This window comes from Sinohyriopsis cumingii, chromosome 1 (genome assembly GCF_028554795.1).
Source record: "Sinohyriopsis cumingii isolate HCF-2022 chromosome 1, ASM2855479v2, whole genome shotgun sequence".
In the NCBI taxonomy this organism is placed as follows: Eukaryota; Metazoa; Mollusca; class Bivalvia; order Unionida; family Unionidae; genus Sinohyriopsis; species Sinohyriopsis cumingii.
The window spans coordinates 72209331-72224840 of NC_142961.1; the positions used below are offsets into that span (position 1 = coordinate 72209331).

At 33.8% G+C, this 15510-nt stretch overlaps 1 protein-coding gene across 1 annotated transcript in view; it reads right to left on the reverse strand.

The window, feature by feature from the left end:
• LOC149807106 (uncharacterized) overlaps positions 1-15510 on the reverse strand; it is a 166214-nt gene that overhangs the window by 40648 nt on the left and 110056 nt on the right. Inside the window, exons 27-31 of the mRNA XM_089962073.1 lie at positions 14409-14526; positions 13957-14084; positions 11275-11431; positions 7177-7294; positions 2410-2554 (exon numbers count right to left, since the gene is read on the reverse strand). Of these exons, the coding sequence (XP_089818199.1) occupies positions 2410-2554; positions 7177-7294; positions 11275-11431; positions 13957-14084; positions 14409-14526 (666 nt within the window). The remainder of the gene's footprint in view (positions 1-2409; positions 2555-7176; positions 7295-11274; positions 11432-13956; positions 14085-14408; positions 14527-15510) is intronic.

The following is a 15510-nucleotide window of genomic DNA, read 5'->3' on the forward strand; positions in this document are numbered from 1 at the left end:
TTTTATAAATAATAATAATTTGAATAGTTTCAACCAAGTGAAATACTGATACACAACAAAAGGACTGATTCTGCCTCAGATGTTAAATACAAGAATGAGTAATTCCTCAAGTAAATAAGATTATCTAAAAAATTAAGATACTTAAGTAGAACCAGGATAAGGGGCAAAAGTTCATTTCTAGACTGTTCTAATTTGTCAACAAAGTAAAATCTGCTACTAAAATTATAATAAAGAACATGGTAAACATCAGGTACAACAGGTTTATCTATGAGGAATACCAATGTCCTAGACTCAGATCCAAATAAACATGTTTACTTCTGTTGATAATGATGCTAATACTTAACCCACATGCATAGTGAAATATTAGCTATATATTACTTGTTTACAAAATAAAAATTACTGGTCAGGTACACAATGAAACTAATTTTGGACAAGGTCAAATCCAAAATACATTTATACATAACACATAATCACGGAGAAAAAACCAACAAATACAAATTAAATACACATAACAACATTCATAAGCAAGAGGAACAGTGATAACATTTTCAAGACAGCCACTATAGTGATATTTGGATATCTGATGTACCAGCTATACATTGATATAACAGTGTTTTAGGAAAATCCCAGTTGGTAAAACCATCCATACTGGAAAAGTAGCTATATAATGATTTTCAAAATGGCTGTTAAGGCAACAATGGGGGGGGGGGGTAGCTGATCATCATTTGAACCTAGGAATAACTATATTTTTGCTACAAAGAATTTTTACAAAGAAAAATGACAGTTTGGCAATCTGCTGAGGAGAAGTAGATGTAATAAGATTTCTGAAAGATTTGGAGGTCACAATGACTTCAATTTTATTTACGACAAACTGCAAGTAGTGAGAAGTGTTTTAATGAAAACTCTATGTGGACGTGACTATCCCTTCAACAGGATTAGTTATAATAAGATTTTCAAGATGGCTACTGTTGATCCGCACCATTTTTATGATGGACTAACTGGATAACATAAGATGTTTAGTGGAAGCCCCATGTTGTTATGACAATTTGCTCAAGGTGTAGTGGTAACAAAATTTTCAAGATGGGCACCATGGCTCATATACTGGATGTCTGATAAGCACTATTTGCATTTGGGACCAACTAGACATCATCAGAAATCTTTTAGTTAAAGCCTAGGTCAGTATGATAATCCACTCAGGAGAAGAAGTGATAACAAGATTTTCAAGACAGCCATTATGGTGGCCATACTGAATGTCAGATCAGCAACATTTTGATATAGGATCAACTAGACATAACAAAAGATACACAGACACTACTATTCCTTCAACAAGAGTAATGATAAGAAGATATTAAATATCTGGATGACAGGTGTTTATGTAATATCTGGATGACAGGTGTATATGTAATAAATGGATGACAGGTGTGTATGTAATAATGTACTAAGTGTCAGATGCATCTGGATGACAGGTGTGTATGTAATATCTGGATGACAGGTGTTTTTATTGAAAGAAATGCATATATGAGTCTTCCCATCTCTGTGCAGCAAAAATAGTCAGGCATGCAAGGTTTGAAAAAGCTAATATTGTTCACTTTCATTAACAGGTATACTTTTGATTCCAACATTTGCACTGTATAATTAGTGGTACTCATAATTAGCACTTTACCCTGTGCAATTTGTGGTACTAAATATGAGCACTTTACACTGTAAAAGTTGTGGTACTCATTATGGGCACTTTACACTACAATTTGTGGCACTCAATATGGGCACTTTATACTGTACAATTTGTAGTACTCAATTTGGGCTCTTCACACAGTGCAATTTGTAGTACACATTACAGGCACTTTACACTGTATAGTTTGTGGTACTCAATGAGGGCACTTTACACAGGAAAGCAAAAGAGTCTGTCTTCCAACATGAGTGACAAGGGGTAAAATTGACTGTATTTTACATTATACTCTAGTAGTTGTTGCTTCTATTTTGAAACAAAATTAATTATAACAAATATCCACAGATACATTATTTCCAGGCTAAGGCACTCCCATTAACTGACTGATTTAGACTAATCTAGGAGTGAACCATGAATCATAATTTACAATTATAAAGGGAATTTCAAAAGGGTTTTCTGTAAACCAATCCAAAATATTTTATCTTCATTAATTTGTTGCTAATCTGGTAAATAAGGCATATTTATAACATAAATGTTTTGAACTTAAATGATGAACAAAATATAGAAATTACTGTATCATTCTTTTTATCATGATATTTCTTTTAAATTAAATTTCCTTGCCTAATTCCCACAAATGTTAATATTTACAGTGTCCAAAAATAGTGTCATTGTCTTTGACAAATTTATTAAAATAAACATTACCAAGATTTGACTGTAACTTTAATACAGAAATAACAACATACCAGTCGTGTGTTCTTGAATTCCTTCACCATGTTGTCTGACATTTGGTCCATTGCAGCAATTTGTTGGTTCATTTCTCGCAGATGCCTAATAACTGCTGCCTTGGACTCTGGAAGACTTCCCCGTGGCATGATAGCTACAGATACACTGCAAAATTGCAATTTCAGAATGAATATGACATTGTGATGATTGTTATTTTCAAAAAAGCAGTAGCCAGCAAAATTTGCTGAATTTAGTGATTATTCTGGCAGCCAGTTAGTTAATAAACCTAATTCATATCTGAAATTTTTAGCAATACGTTTTATGCTTGCGCTGTGTTTTATAGTCCCCAAAACTGACAGGTTTGTTACTCACCCCATGTGCAAGCCACGCTCATTGCTTGGTATAGGTCTGTGAAGTAAAACTAATGTTATTAGGAAGAAGAAAAATTCTGTTTTCAGTCACAGTGGCCTTTACCTTTGTCTTCTGACCCTAATATTGACAGGTTTTCTTCTACCCGAAGTGCAAGCCATCCAAAAAGTTTGGTTCCAGTCTGTGATACAGAACTAATGTTACTGTCAATAAACCATTTTTCTTCTTGTAGTCAGTGACATTGAGCTTTAGAACCTCAAATCGATAGGTTTCTTCAGTGCCCGATGTACAAGCTTCCCAAAAAGTTTGATAACTGCAGATGGTAGAGAACCAGAGTTATTGTGCAGAAATGATATCTGTAACAAACAGACCAACTGGTAGGCATAATAACATAATACATTTTGCCTTTTGGCAGGTCTATATACGTTTAAGTCAAAACTTCAACATTGTAGATGATGACACCACTTGAAAAGCAACTATTATATTTCATCAATGCAGGTCAAAAGATGAAGTACAAGAAAGCATACAAAATTTCACCAGTCTACCTCAAGCAACTTTGCTTAATGATAGAAAATGGCACTTTTCTACCTTTACTATGGTATTGCAAAATAAATCCCAAATAATCCTAGAATTTGGAACACAAGTCCAACTGATTAAAGTTCTGAACAAACTTTAATGGTATTCTAAAATAAATCAAATGCTGGAAGTGTTGATGTGCCTGTGGTGGTATGTGTCATAGTCTTTTGTTGAATCCCAATAATGCAATTCAAGAATATATCTGTATTTTGAAGATTTCAATATAAATCCAAGACTCTATTTCCAAGAATTTTATTTTTGAGCACTTTGTATTTCCAGAGAAGAATACCTAGAATAAAAACATCTGAATAAATAAATTCCAGCCCAAATGAAATACTGGACATAACAATAATACAACTGATTCTGCTCACATCTTACAGCACAAATACGTAATTTATCCAGTGTTACGACTCTATGGTCACAAACTTAACTAACAGAAAAGAAGCAACACCAAGTTTTGGAGAACTCAACAATTTAATTATTAAAATGATAAATGAAAAATGTGAGAGGAACATATAATGAAGTGAATCCAAACTTGTACTTATTAAGGTCTTTGAAGGTTCTAAATGAATGAAAAGTCCCATAAAATGTCAATAATGGAAATGTTCTGGTCCTCCAAGAACTGTAGCATTGTCCAGAATTCTTCTGAATAATTTATAACTGTTCCAGAATAATATTATTGTCCAAATAGTGAGTACTCTCTATTACTACCGAATAGTCCCAAAAAATGTTTTTCCTCTCAAAAAATATCTAAGTACAACATAAAATATGTCTGCAGACTTACATCAGGAACACAAAGAGTGTCAGTGACTTCAGGAAACTTTCCTTTATATACACCATAAATTGCAACTGTATTTTCAAATGGACCCCATATGACAACATACACTATTGATTTATGGCGTACTAAGTCATGATGTATTAAATTCACATGACCTCACACAATCAATGGGGAAGCCACAAAATTCTTCTTGACACTTTCATATCCCATCAGTCACTGAGAAACTACACCGTAGGTGCCATTTTAAGTTTTATTATTACAATTATTATTACTAATTGTAAACGCATAGGTAAACAACTATTTATAGATCCCACTTGATCTGTGTTTTCAGAGCCAAATTACGCACACAATTTATAACAAAACACATTCTATACAGTTTACGACCATGAATAAAAATTATGAAAATTAAATAAAATCATATACCAGAAGTTACAGAAAATACAGATATAAATAATACATGTAAACAAGATTTTATACTTTTCTCTACCAAACCTACATCACAATTAGCATTTTCTAAAAAAAAGCCTATTACCTACTGGAAAATTTCATTCTAGAAGGTTCTAAATGTTTACAAGATAATGTTGTTGTTGTTGTTGTGGGGTTTAACGCCATTTTTCAGCACACGATAGGCTATACATGGCGGCCAGTATTAATGGTGGAGGAAGAATCTGGGAAAACCCCGGAAAGAACCACCGACCCACGAGAAGCTACTGGCAAGCTTTCTCACATACCCACATTGGCCGAATCTGAGACTTGAACCTACGCAGGCAGAGGTGAGATGGCAGTGATCCGTAATGGAGTGTGCTTTAGAGCACTTGGCCACTTGGGGCCCCTCTTGTTTACAAGATAAAATCTAAGTTATAATTAGAAGGTCTGTTAATAAAATGATAATAAAGAACATAATACAAAATGTCCTTGACTCAGACCAAGATAAATATGTTTACTGCTCTTAATAATGATTTTAATATTAAACCCTCACTCATAATAAAAATTATCTATGTATTAGTTGTTTACGGGATAAAAAATAAATCAATGATTTTGGTCAGGTACACAATGAACTTCATTTTAGACCAGATCGGCTATAAAATACTGCTTCACATAAACCACAACATATTATGAAAATAAATACTTAAAAAAACCAACAAACAAACACACAATGCAAATTAAATATATAGAACTGAGAATATATCATAGTGATTCTTTTGTACTATAGATACATCAGTACAAAAGAGACATTCATTCAAAATACAGTTGGAACTCATTCAGATTAATCAATACTTCTGGAATTGATAGAATGTTTAGAGCTTTGGGATTTCATTCACAATACTGTAAGTTATTTTTAATTCTTTCACTTAGTAATTTAGGGAAATAAATAATATTTTCAATTTTACAAAACTTGCTGATTTTCAATCTTTCTGTTACTTATTTTAAGACCACAGAGTTGTAACATACATAATTAATATTCCTAAATATGAATATAGCCATCGAGTTTTCTAATTCTAGATGTAATACCATCAGTGAATTGGAACCAAATGCAAATACTTATCATAATCACTATGTGATATGTATATTTAATATGTAGCATATTTTGGCTTTTCCTAACGATTGTATGTTATATATGTTTGTATTTTGTACCTGACCCAGTCCAAAATGAAGTTTACTGTGTACCTGTCCAGGGACATTTATTTTGTAAACACCATAATAGATTGCAAATATTTATATAATGGGTATGTATTAAATATTCAGATTAAATAATGAAATAATAATGAATTTGAATTAAAAGATACAGTCTTGATTCTGACCACAGAATCTTCTTCAATGAAAAAGACCACTGAGCGAAAAATATTTCAGAAAATGGCAATTGTAAACCAGGTCAAGTAGAGGGCAATATAATTTTGTTTATCCAAAATTACTCAGAACATCTTAAAGTAGAATCAGTCTTCTTGTTGTCTTCAGTTTTTCTTTGGACAGATTTATTTATTAAAATTAATATTCACTTGAAATACAAAGTGTTCTTCAATAATAATCTTCAACTGGAACATTAATTTGGAATTATAGTGAATTCAGACAAGAACATTCTTGCATTATATTATTATGATACATCAAATGTAGACACAAGATCATACACCTGAAATGTATCTGCCTTACAGCTAAATGGAACAGCAGTTTGCCAAGAAATCTGAGTAAGTAAGTCTCTTTCTGTAGAAACTTCAAAAGATGTTGACTGCAAATGTTATGAAAACAACTGTTTCAAGGTTTTCTAGTTTTTGTATCTTTAACTGGTGGCATATCAGCATCCAGTACTAAAAGGCCATTATGTGGGATGCTTTCAATCAAGCTGGTTAAAATCTCCTCTGTAGATTTTGGATACAAAGTGTTTAATTGTTTCTAGTTTTAGTAATGGTGGCCATATCTGATAGTGGACCAGCATCACTTGCTTATTCTTCATCACCTCAATTCAACCACAAACTGAAAGGCAGAATTGAAGAGGAGGGTGTGCATGGTTGTCACTTGGTAGGGATTACAATGAGAAAATCACAGGAGGGCATCTCTTCTCATCAAGTCATCCATTAGTGCATTCACCATGATATGGTAAGCAGCGCTGTTCACCGACGTGATAAAACAACATACCAATTTTTAGGTATGGTCACTTCCAGCCTTCTTGGCCAGGTAAATATTTGGAAGAGACACCAGATCAAGTAGGGAAGAAGTCAACACAATGTTCTGACCACGTCAGATTTGGCATTAAACACTTGCCTGTCTCCTTTATAAAAAATTGGAACAGAAATGTTGATGGCAGTAACAAACTTGTTTAGGCTAGGTACAGATGAGTAATAAACACTTGTATATGGTTTGTACCAGCGTGGTTAAAAACATAAAGGCAACTGACTCACTATTACAGTGAGGTTTCACTGTATTATGTATTTTGCACATCAGTTCAAGTCTGAATATAGTTAGGTGACAAACAATCGGATATTAATCCAAATATTTTGTTCTTTTCATATAATGCTGAGACACATTGGGAAAATACAGACAAGTGGATGAGCAAATAAATATTCCTTACCTGTCCTGTCCACCAGCCTTTGTTTCAAACATCCTGATTGTGACAGCATCCTCTCTGGTGGGTCTGGGGATGACAGGTATGTTTTGTTCATAAGAGTCACGTAGGCTGGTCTCATAGTCTGAAATAAATTTACCTTAGTTAAAGACCTGGATGTTACTCCCATACAAAGAAATCATGGTCAATACAACAGGATTTTGTATGATTCACGGGTTTTAAAGTCTTATTAACAGTAAATACACTGTCAGTCCTACATTAAGACTAACTGACTGTAAATACACTGTCAGTCCTAACAAGACTTGTATGATTCACTGGTCTTAAAGTTGGATTAACAGTAAATACACCTTCAGCCCTATATTAAGATTTGTATGATGCAGTGGGGTCTCTGTAGTAGTAACATTATGTGGAAAGATAGAAAATATTATTGGATACATCAATTACATACTCGACATTCTGTAGGAATCAACGTGTCTTTTTAAATGGGAGATCAGGCATTTTAATTTTACATTAACTGGAAGCATTAAATGGAAGTCTAGGCAATTTAAATTTTGTATTACAGTAAAAGCTGCTATGAGCAACCTCTGCTATGAGTGACCACCTGTCATTTCTGACCACAATCATAATGCATGGATCATTTTTATTATATAAACGCTGTTATGAGCGCCCACCTGCTGAATGTGACCAGCGACCACAATGTCTTGGCAAAATATGCATTCTGACACGGTTATGAATGACCGCATCGCAAAAACGAGGGTCAACTCCACTGAGCTTTATTTAATCCATGTAAGAATAGCCGCTCATACTGTTCTAAATTTAAAAAAATAAAAAAATAGGCTGGCTACCAATGTCTGAATTATTTTAGCCATGCTTATAGTGTTTTAAAGTTTCTGTCATAATCCAGACTAAAGTATATGTAAATTATTTCCTAGTCTGGTTCCCTGCTTTGCATGCTCCCTGCATTGTTCTCTGCTATTCGTATAGGGGTGAACAACACAGGGAGCATACAAACCAGGGAACCAGACTAATTATTCCCACACTTAGCCTGCTTACCCGCCTTATTGTAGGACCCGGCATCCCTATGAACAACCGTATCGTGAGAACAGACAGACACCACTGACCTATATGTAATCAATTGTTACAATGATGCTTGATTAGTAACGATTGTTCTGATAAAAAACAAACATAAAAGGAATATTTAAAAAAAAAGGATTGTTGCTACTGATGATAGCTGCTACAGTCTGTAAACCAGGGTAATGTACATGTCACAAATAACCAGTGTAGTGCCAAAGTTGACGTAGTGGTCGTGTATATTGTTTGTCTTTAGATTTAATCTGTATTACCAGGGGTGAATAAGGTCATTGTCCATTAAACCAGCAAGACGAATTGTTTGCTGAATTTAGTTGATAGTGTTTAAGACTTGTGATGTTTGTTGTTTTTCCCCCCATGTTAAATGATTACATCCCAATCAAAGCTGTTGTCTATTCAAGTTGGTGCAACCAGGTTACACACTTTGCCTTTAGAGTTAATCCCTGTATGTCATCTTTGAATGAGGCTGCTGACTTTTGTCTCTGAGTAAATGGTTCTGTTTCTGGATGAGATAATTGTTTCTTTTTATTTCATTAATTGTTAGATATGCAATGCAAATGTATAGATTTTTCATATTATCCCACAGCCCAGTCAAAACCGTCTTTACATTCAATATTACAACTGAGCACTAATAATTTTAACACCTAGAACCTTAATAACAATGGATGAACCTTCAACTAAAAAGAGACAAATTTTAAGGCTGGAGAAAATAATTATTGTAACTGAAAGAAGTGAAAAAGATCAGACCATTTGCAAAAAAATGGTTTAAACAACGGTAAAACAAATTTAGGTTGTTATAAAGGAAAAGAAGTAACTCAGAAATGATTTCAGATGCTAAAATATGCGATCTTCAAATGTAAATGTGATTTCATGTGTAATGAAAGAAGTATATCTATATTGCTATATAATTTTGTTTTTAAATGAATGCATACAATATTTTAGCAAGAACTATTAATAATGAATTGAATATATGTACAGTGATTGTGGTTATTTTCCTTGAAATTGTTCTGAAACTGGACCTTGGAAACTGGTCTTTTTGTACAAACCTGCTAAGAGACCACCTGTCTTGAGAGACCACTTTTTGTTGGCAGAAGGGGGGGATCTCTCTTTACAGGTTTTACTGTAACTGGAAGCTTTTACTCACATTTTTTATTTCTTTTGGAAGATTTTGCCCAAAAAAAATCAAACAGTTTATACAGGACAACTTTAACAATTTATTTTTGATTATGGATAGTCATTATAAAAGCATGTGTCACTTGACTTTTCCAATCAATCTTCATTATTTTTATTATGGAAAGTCATGATAAAACAATGTGTCAATGATTTTTTCCAAAAAATCTTGATTTTTTTTAACTATGGAAAGTCATAAGCAAACAATGTGTCTCGCATGACTTTTGCAACCTTTTTTTTTATTATTATGGAAAGTCATAGTCAAACGATGTGTCACATGACTTTCCAACCAATCTTTGATCATTCTGATCAACTGCGACATCACTAACGGCCCTACAAGTTCATTTCCATTACGCTTTGAAATAACAATGGTTCATGCATCTCTCTCTCAGTTCCACATGGTAAATTCTTTCAAGAGACAAGTAACTCCTTTTGTTCTATAAAATAGTAACAAAATACTTTGTATACAGCAAAAAGCAACACATGTACAAGTACACATCTCTGAAGGTTAAAAAAAAAGTGATGTAAAAATGTTTACTGCTTAACAAGCAGACCCATGCATCATGTCTCTTGTACCTATATTCAACATAGTAAACTTGTGTTTGGTATTAGTTAAATTATGTGACTTTGACTGAAACCCATTAAATAATCAATCTGATATTGTTAGGTGCAATAACAAAGAGCTAAAGGTACATGCCAGTAAATATTTTGAAAAGAGCGCCTGAGAGATGACTTTTTCACATAGAGGACATATGTGTAACGGACAGAATCCCCGTCTCTTGGCTATCCTACACAACAGACAGAATCCCCGTCTCTTGGCTATCCTATACAACAGACAGGTTGTACAATTGACAGAATCCCCCTGTCTCTTGGCTATCCTATACAACAGACAGGTTGTACAATTGACAGAATTCCCCTGTCTCTTGGCTATCCTATACAACAGACAGGTTGTACAATTGACAGAATCCCCCTCTCTCTTGACTATCCTATACAACAGACAGGTTGTACAATTGACCGAATCCCCATCTCTTGGCTATCCTATACAACAGACAGGTTGTACAATTGACAGAATCCCATCTCTTGGCTATCCTATACAACAGACAAGTTGTACAATTGACAGAATCCCCCTTTCTCTTGGCTATCCTATATAACAGACAGGTTGTACAATTGACAGAATTCCCCTGTCTCTTGGCTATCCTATACAACAGACAAGTTGTACAATTGACAGAATCCCGTCTCTTCGCTATCCTATACAACAGACAGGTTGTACAATTGACCGAATCCCCATCTCTTGGCTATCCTATACAACAGACAGGTTGTACAATTGACAGAATCCCATCTCTTGGCTATCCTATACAACAGACAGGTTGTACAATTGACAGAATCCCCCTTTCTCTTGGCTATCCTATACAACAGACAGGTTGTACAATTGACAGAATTCCCCTGTCTCTTGGCTATCCTATACAACAGACAGGTTGTACAATTGACAGAATCCCCCTCTCTCTTGACTATCCTATACAACAGACAGGTTGTACAATTGACCGAATCCCCATCTCTTGGCTATCCTATACAACAGACAGGTTGTACAATTGACAGAATCCCATCTCTTGGCTATCCTATACAACAGACAAGTTGTACAATTGACAGAATCCCCCTTTCTCTTGGCTATCCTATATAACAGACAGGTTGTACAATTGACAGAATTCCCCTGTCTCTTGGCTATCCTATACAACAGACAGGTTGCACAATTGACAGAATCCCCCTGTCTCTTGGCTATCCTATATAACAGACAGGTATATACATGTTTCACTGTATAATAAAGATGCAGCTTCAGACTAAACTTACCTCTGCCAAGAAGACTTCTGTCCATGATGGTGGAAGGCCTAAGACCAAGTTCATCAGCTGGGGTCTCTTCTGTTTCTGGGCGTGCTTCTATGTCCTTCATTACAGCTGAAGCATCTAGATCAACTACATTGATGTAGCTTCTACCTCTGCCTGCACCCTGCAGTCGTTAAATTAATTTGTAGCATGACATCATGGATATGACATTCCATGAACTTATTTCACTTTTTGTGATGTTACATATAATGTAATTTATTGTATATTTAATAACGAGATATTGAAATTTATATCTATAAATTTTTCACTCAAGAAAAAGCCAGGATTCTCTTGTCATTTCTCAGAAGCAGGAAAATCATTAGTGTTTTCTGATTCTGTTTATCACTATACTCTCAAACAAAGCAGAAACTACACATGCTTCATTCATAAAACTGTGACATTGATGTGCATATCAGCAGGTCCTAAAAACGTAAAAAGTCAAGATTTAAGATTAAGTTCATAATAAAAGGGTTGAAATGTTAAGCAATTTCTTTTTTTTTCTTTCAGTTACATATAAGGATTTTTTAAAATTATCTCAAAATGCATAGGTATATTGAAGAAAATATCCTTATGATAATTAAATTTTAACAGCTGGATCATGTTTTGCTGACAGCAGCAGAAAATCTTGGTCATGAATAGACATGAACCAGCAACCAAGATCAAATTACTATGATAAAAATACACATACATCAGTGAGAGAGATCAATATCACTTTTGGAAATATATTTGCTCTTATGTATGTTATTTAAACCTGTATTTCCATATTTAGACCTATTTCATTTTCTTATCAGTCTCTCATTCACAATCTCATCTCCCGTCTTTCCTCTCCCTATCAGTATGAATGGATCTTGAAATGTCAAGACAAAGTTTAGTATTATTCAGAAACAATGAGTTCATATTTTCCCATACAAATGAAGTAACCTTTTTATTATAGGCTCATTTTGTTTAACTACTTAAGGCTTAATAATAAAAGACAACATAAGACATAATGTAACTGAATTTATGCTATATTCCAAAAATAAATTCAGAACCATAAATTCATTAATACACAACAGTATTCATGCACACATAGCTCCACCCAGCAACCATTTGATTTATTTGTGCACTCTTCATCAGTTTAAAAAAGAGTGGTAATTTTGGTCGACTTAAAGTTAAAATTTAGATTCATATTATGAATGAATTCACATGGATTTTGTTTCTATGTTGACCAAACTCAGTTCTTCTTTTCTGATTATGAGGGGCTGGATTCTTGGGTCAATTCAGTGCAGGAAGGTGAATGGATTTCACATGGAAATATAGGCTACTCAAAATTCCAGTACAGCTTCTGTGTGTATCAGATTTTGCAGGACAAGTCTATTGGATTTAAAGAACTAACTAAGAAAATACAGTCTGAGGAAATTCATGATGCATAAATGTAAGTATATTTATTACCATTCTTATTACCAGCTAAAGAAAACATGCTTATTCCCTGTCACTTGCATCTTGCTGTTGGAGGGACCCCAGCTATGACTAAATCATATAGTGTCTTCTATTGCAAGCCTAACATTTTATCAAAATAGTTACAGGGGGAAAATTGAAAAGCAGCTGTTGTGTGACACTCCATTTACCCAAGGGAAATAATACTTTTTGTCATCTTGGATTATTGTCTCTGATGCTCTTAGTTTCCAACCAAAACCTTCAGTTGCAGTTTCTTCTCGAATCTTGTATTTTGACAGACTTGTAAAATGGTAAGTCTCTGATAGATATGCAAAAACCTTAGCCTCAATATGCTTTTCTATGCTATATTTTTTTAGACCCTAAACAGCGCTCATCATAGTTTTAACCATTCTATTTGCAAAAAGATATGAATATTATCCTAAACAAATGTTTCAATGATGAGAACAGCATATTCAATTATTGCGTCTCTCACATTTGTTGCTGATATTATTAATATCACGTTCATTTGTTTGCTTGTTTGAAAGTTTCATTTCTGACTCACTGAACTCATCCACATTATTAACTTTATCATCTATACTTTCAAATGGACGAAACAGCTGCTTTAGTTCATTCACCAACAAATTTAATCAACAAAAACCTAAAGTGTCAACTATACAAGTGTACATGGTTTGTTAACAAAGTAGTTCCTAATACACTATACTATCTTTGGGCACACGTGTCGTGCATGTGCGTGCACTATGGAGGTGTTCAGTATTGTAAAATACTGCATCATTCTGATGATGTAAAGTTAATGGAGACAAAAATGAGCATATAATAAAAAGAAAATATACATCCTTTTCAGTAGCTATAAGGATATATTTTACTTGTGAAGAGGAAATATTTTGTATTGGCCCTTTCACCATCTGCCACTGACCTTAATCTAGTGTGATCAGTCAGATGGATGGATATGAGTGTAAGCACTATGTCAAACCTCCACCATCCACCTAGTTGTGCTCCATATAAATAAACATTGACTTGTTCATCAATATGCATTAGAAGAAAGTTAAGTTACATATGCATTTTCTTTTAGTATGATTAACCAAGTCAAATATACACTGAGTGGAAAGTATGTTAAAAATATTAGCAAAAAAGAATGAGAGGGAGAAAATGCCTTTATATTTGACAACAAGGCAGAAAAATATTGTCACCCATGTTAGAAGATTATTCCCCTACCTGCCCAGCAGTGTCAGGCTGAGTCTCTCCATTAGTAAATCTCAGTCCCATGTAAATGTCAGGGGGCAAGGCATTGCCCTGTCTTGATCTGTTGTACTCTATCACTGCCTCCTGGATTGGATCAACACCTGCAACAAATGGGGGAAATGGCTTAATGTGAAAGCTATCAGTGCTTTTGACCAGCTCCATGAAAGTAAATAAATAAAACAATAAATTAAAAATACAGATTCTAAGCAAGCAGCTTAACATACAACATTGTCCTATGAGATGTGGTTTGAGGGCATAATGTATATGAACACAGTTTATTCATCCTTGAAAAAAACACAGCAACATCTTCAATTTAATTACAGATCAAGTAATTAATCACATAAATGACTGAAAGTGACATCTGTTAGAACATTGTCCATTTTTCATTCGTACATGCATATGCACTTATCTTAATAAACACACACCTGTATCCTTAGTTATAGATGTTGCTGCTTCGGCTGTGCGAACACTTTCTGTTTCCATGGCAAGATCAGTCTCCATACCAGCATCTATAAGTTCTCTAGTCATGGTGGAGAAATCCACCTAAAATGTACAAAATTGTGTGAAATATCTCATCCTGGAAAATCAGCCACAACTAGATTCTTTCTTAGTGCAGCAACACTGATATAAAAAAAAGTTATTATGGAGAAAATTGACAGAAATAATCAGCTTTATGTCAGTACATGATTTGTGAAGAAAAAAATGTACTGAAGGCATTACAATTTGAGTGAATGTCATAGAAATAAACAAAAAGAGGAATTAATTTGCAAAACAGGAAACATTGTTTGTTTTCTCCAATACAAAATACTGGCAAAATCAGTGACTTCATGATGTTGTAGGGTAACTATAAAATCATGCGGAGTATGTGAGCAACAATGTTTAACCTCAATACCCAATACATTAATACTATTATATATATATATATATATATATATATATATATATATATATATATATATATATATATATATATATAACACTGTAAAAAAGACAACAAGCAGTGCAAAAGCTATTTTTATTGCTAGCCCAAGCACTTTTAATTCTTATTTAGTCTTTGTCAAAGGCATAGTTACAAAACATGGAAAAACAAGACCAAAAAAATAAACACCAAAGAAACCTTGGAATTTATGAAACTTTACATGATTATCACACCTTATTGGCTTGAACTCCAATGATAAAATGGTAATCTAGTTGGTTTTGACCTTCAAAAGGTATAGCAACAGCATCATCAAATTTTTTAATTCTGCCCTTGACGAAGGCTCACCAAGAGTGAAAAACACTTAGACTAGTTTTAAAAAAATAGTTTTGCACTGTTCGCTGTTCGTTTTCTTTACAATTATCTAATTCAGTCTTGTACACACAGAATCCCTTGCTTGAAAGGATGTATGTATGTATGTATGTATGTATGTATGTTTGTATGTACGTATGTATGTATGTATATATATATAATGTCGAGAATACATTGCATCTCAGAATACAATAAAGTATGTAAAAAATTCAAAATTACTATTAAGCATACACATGTCT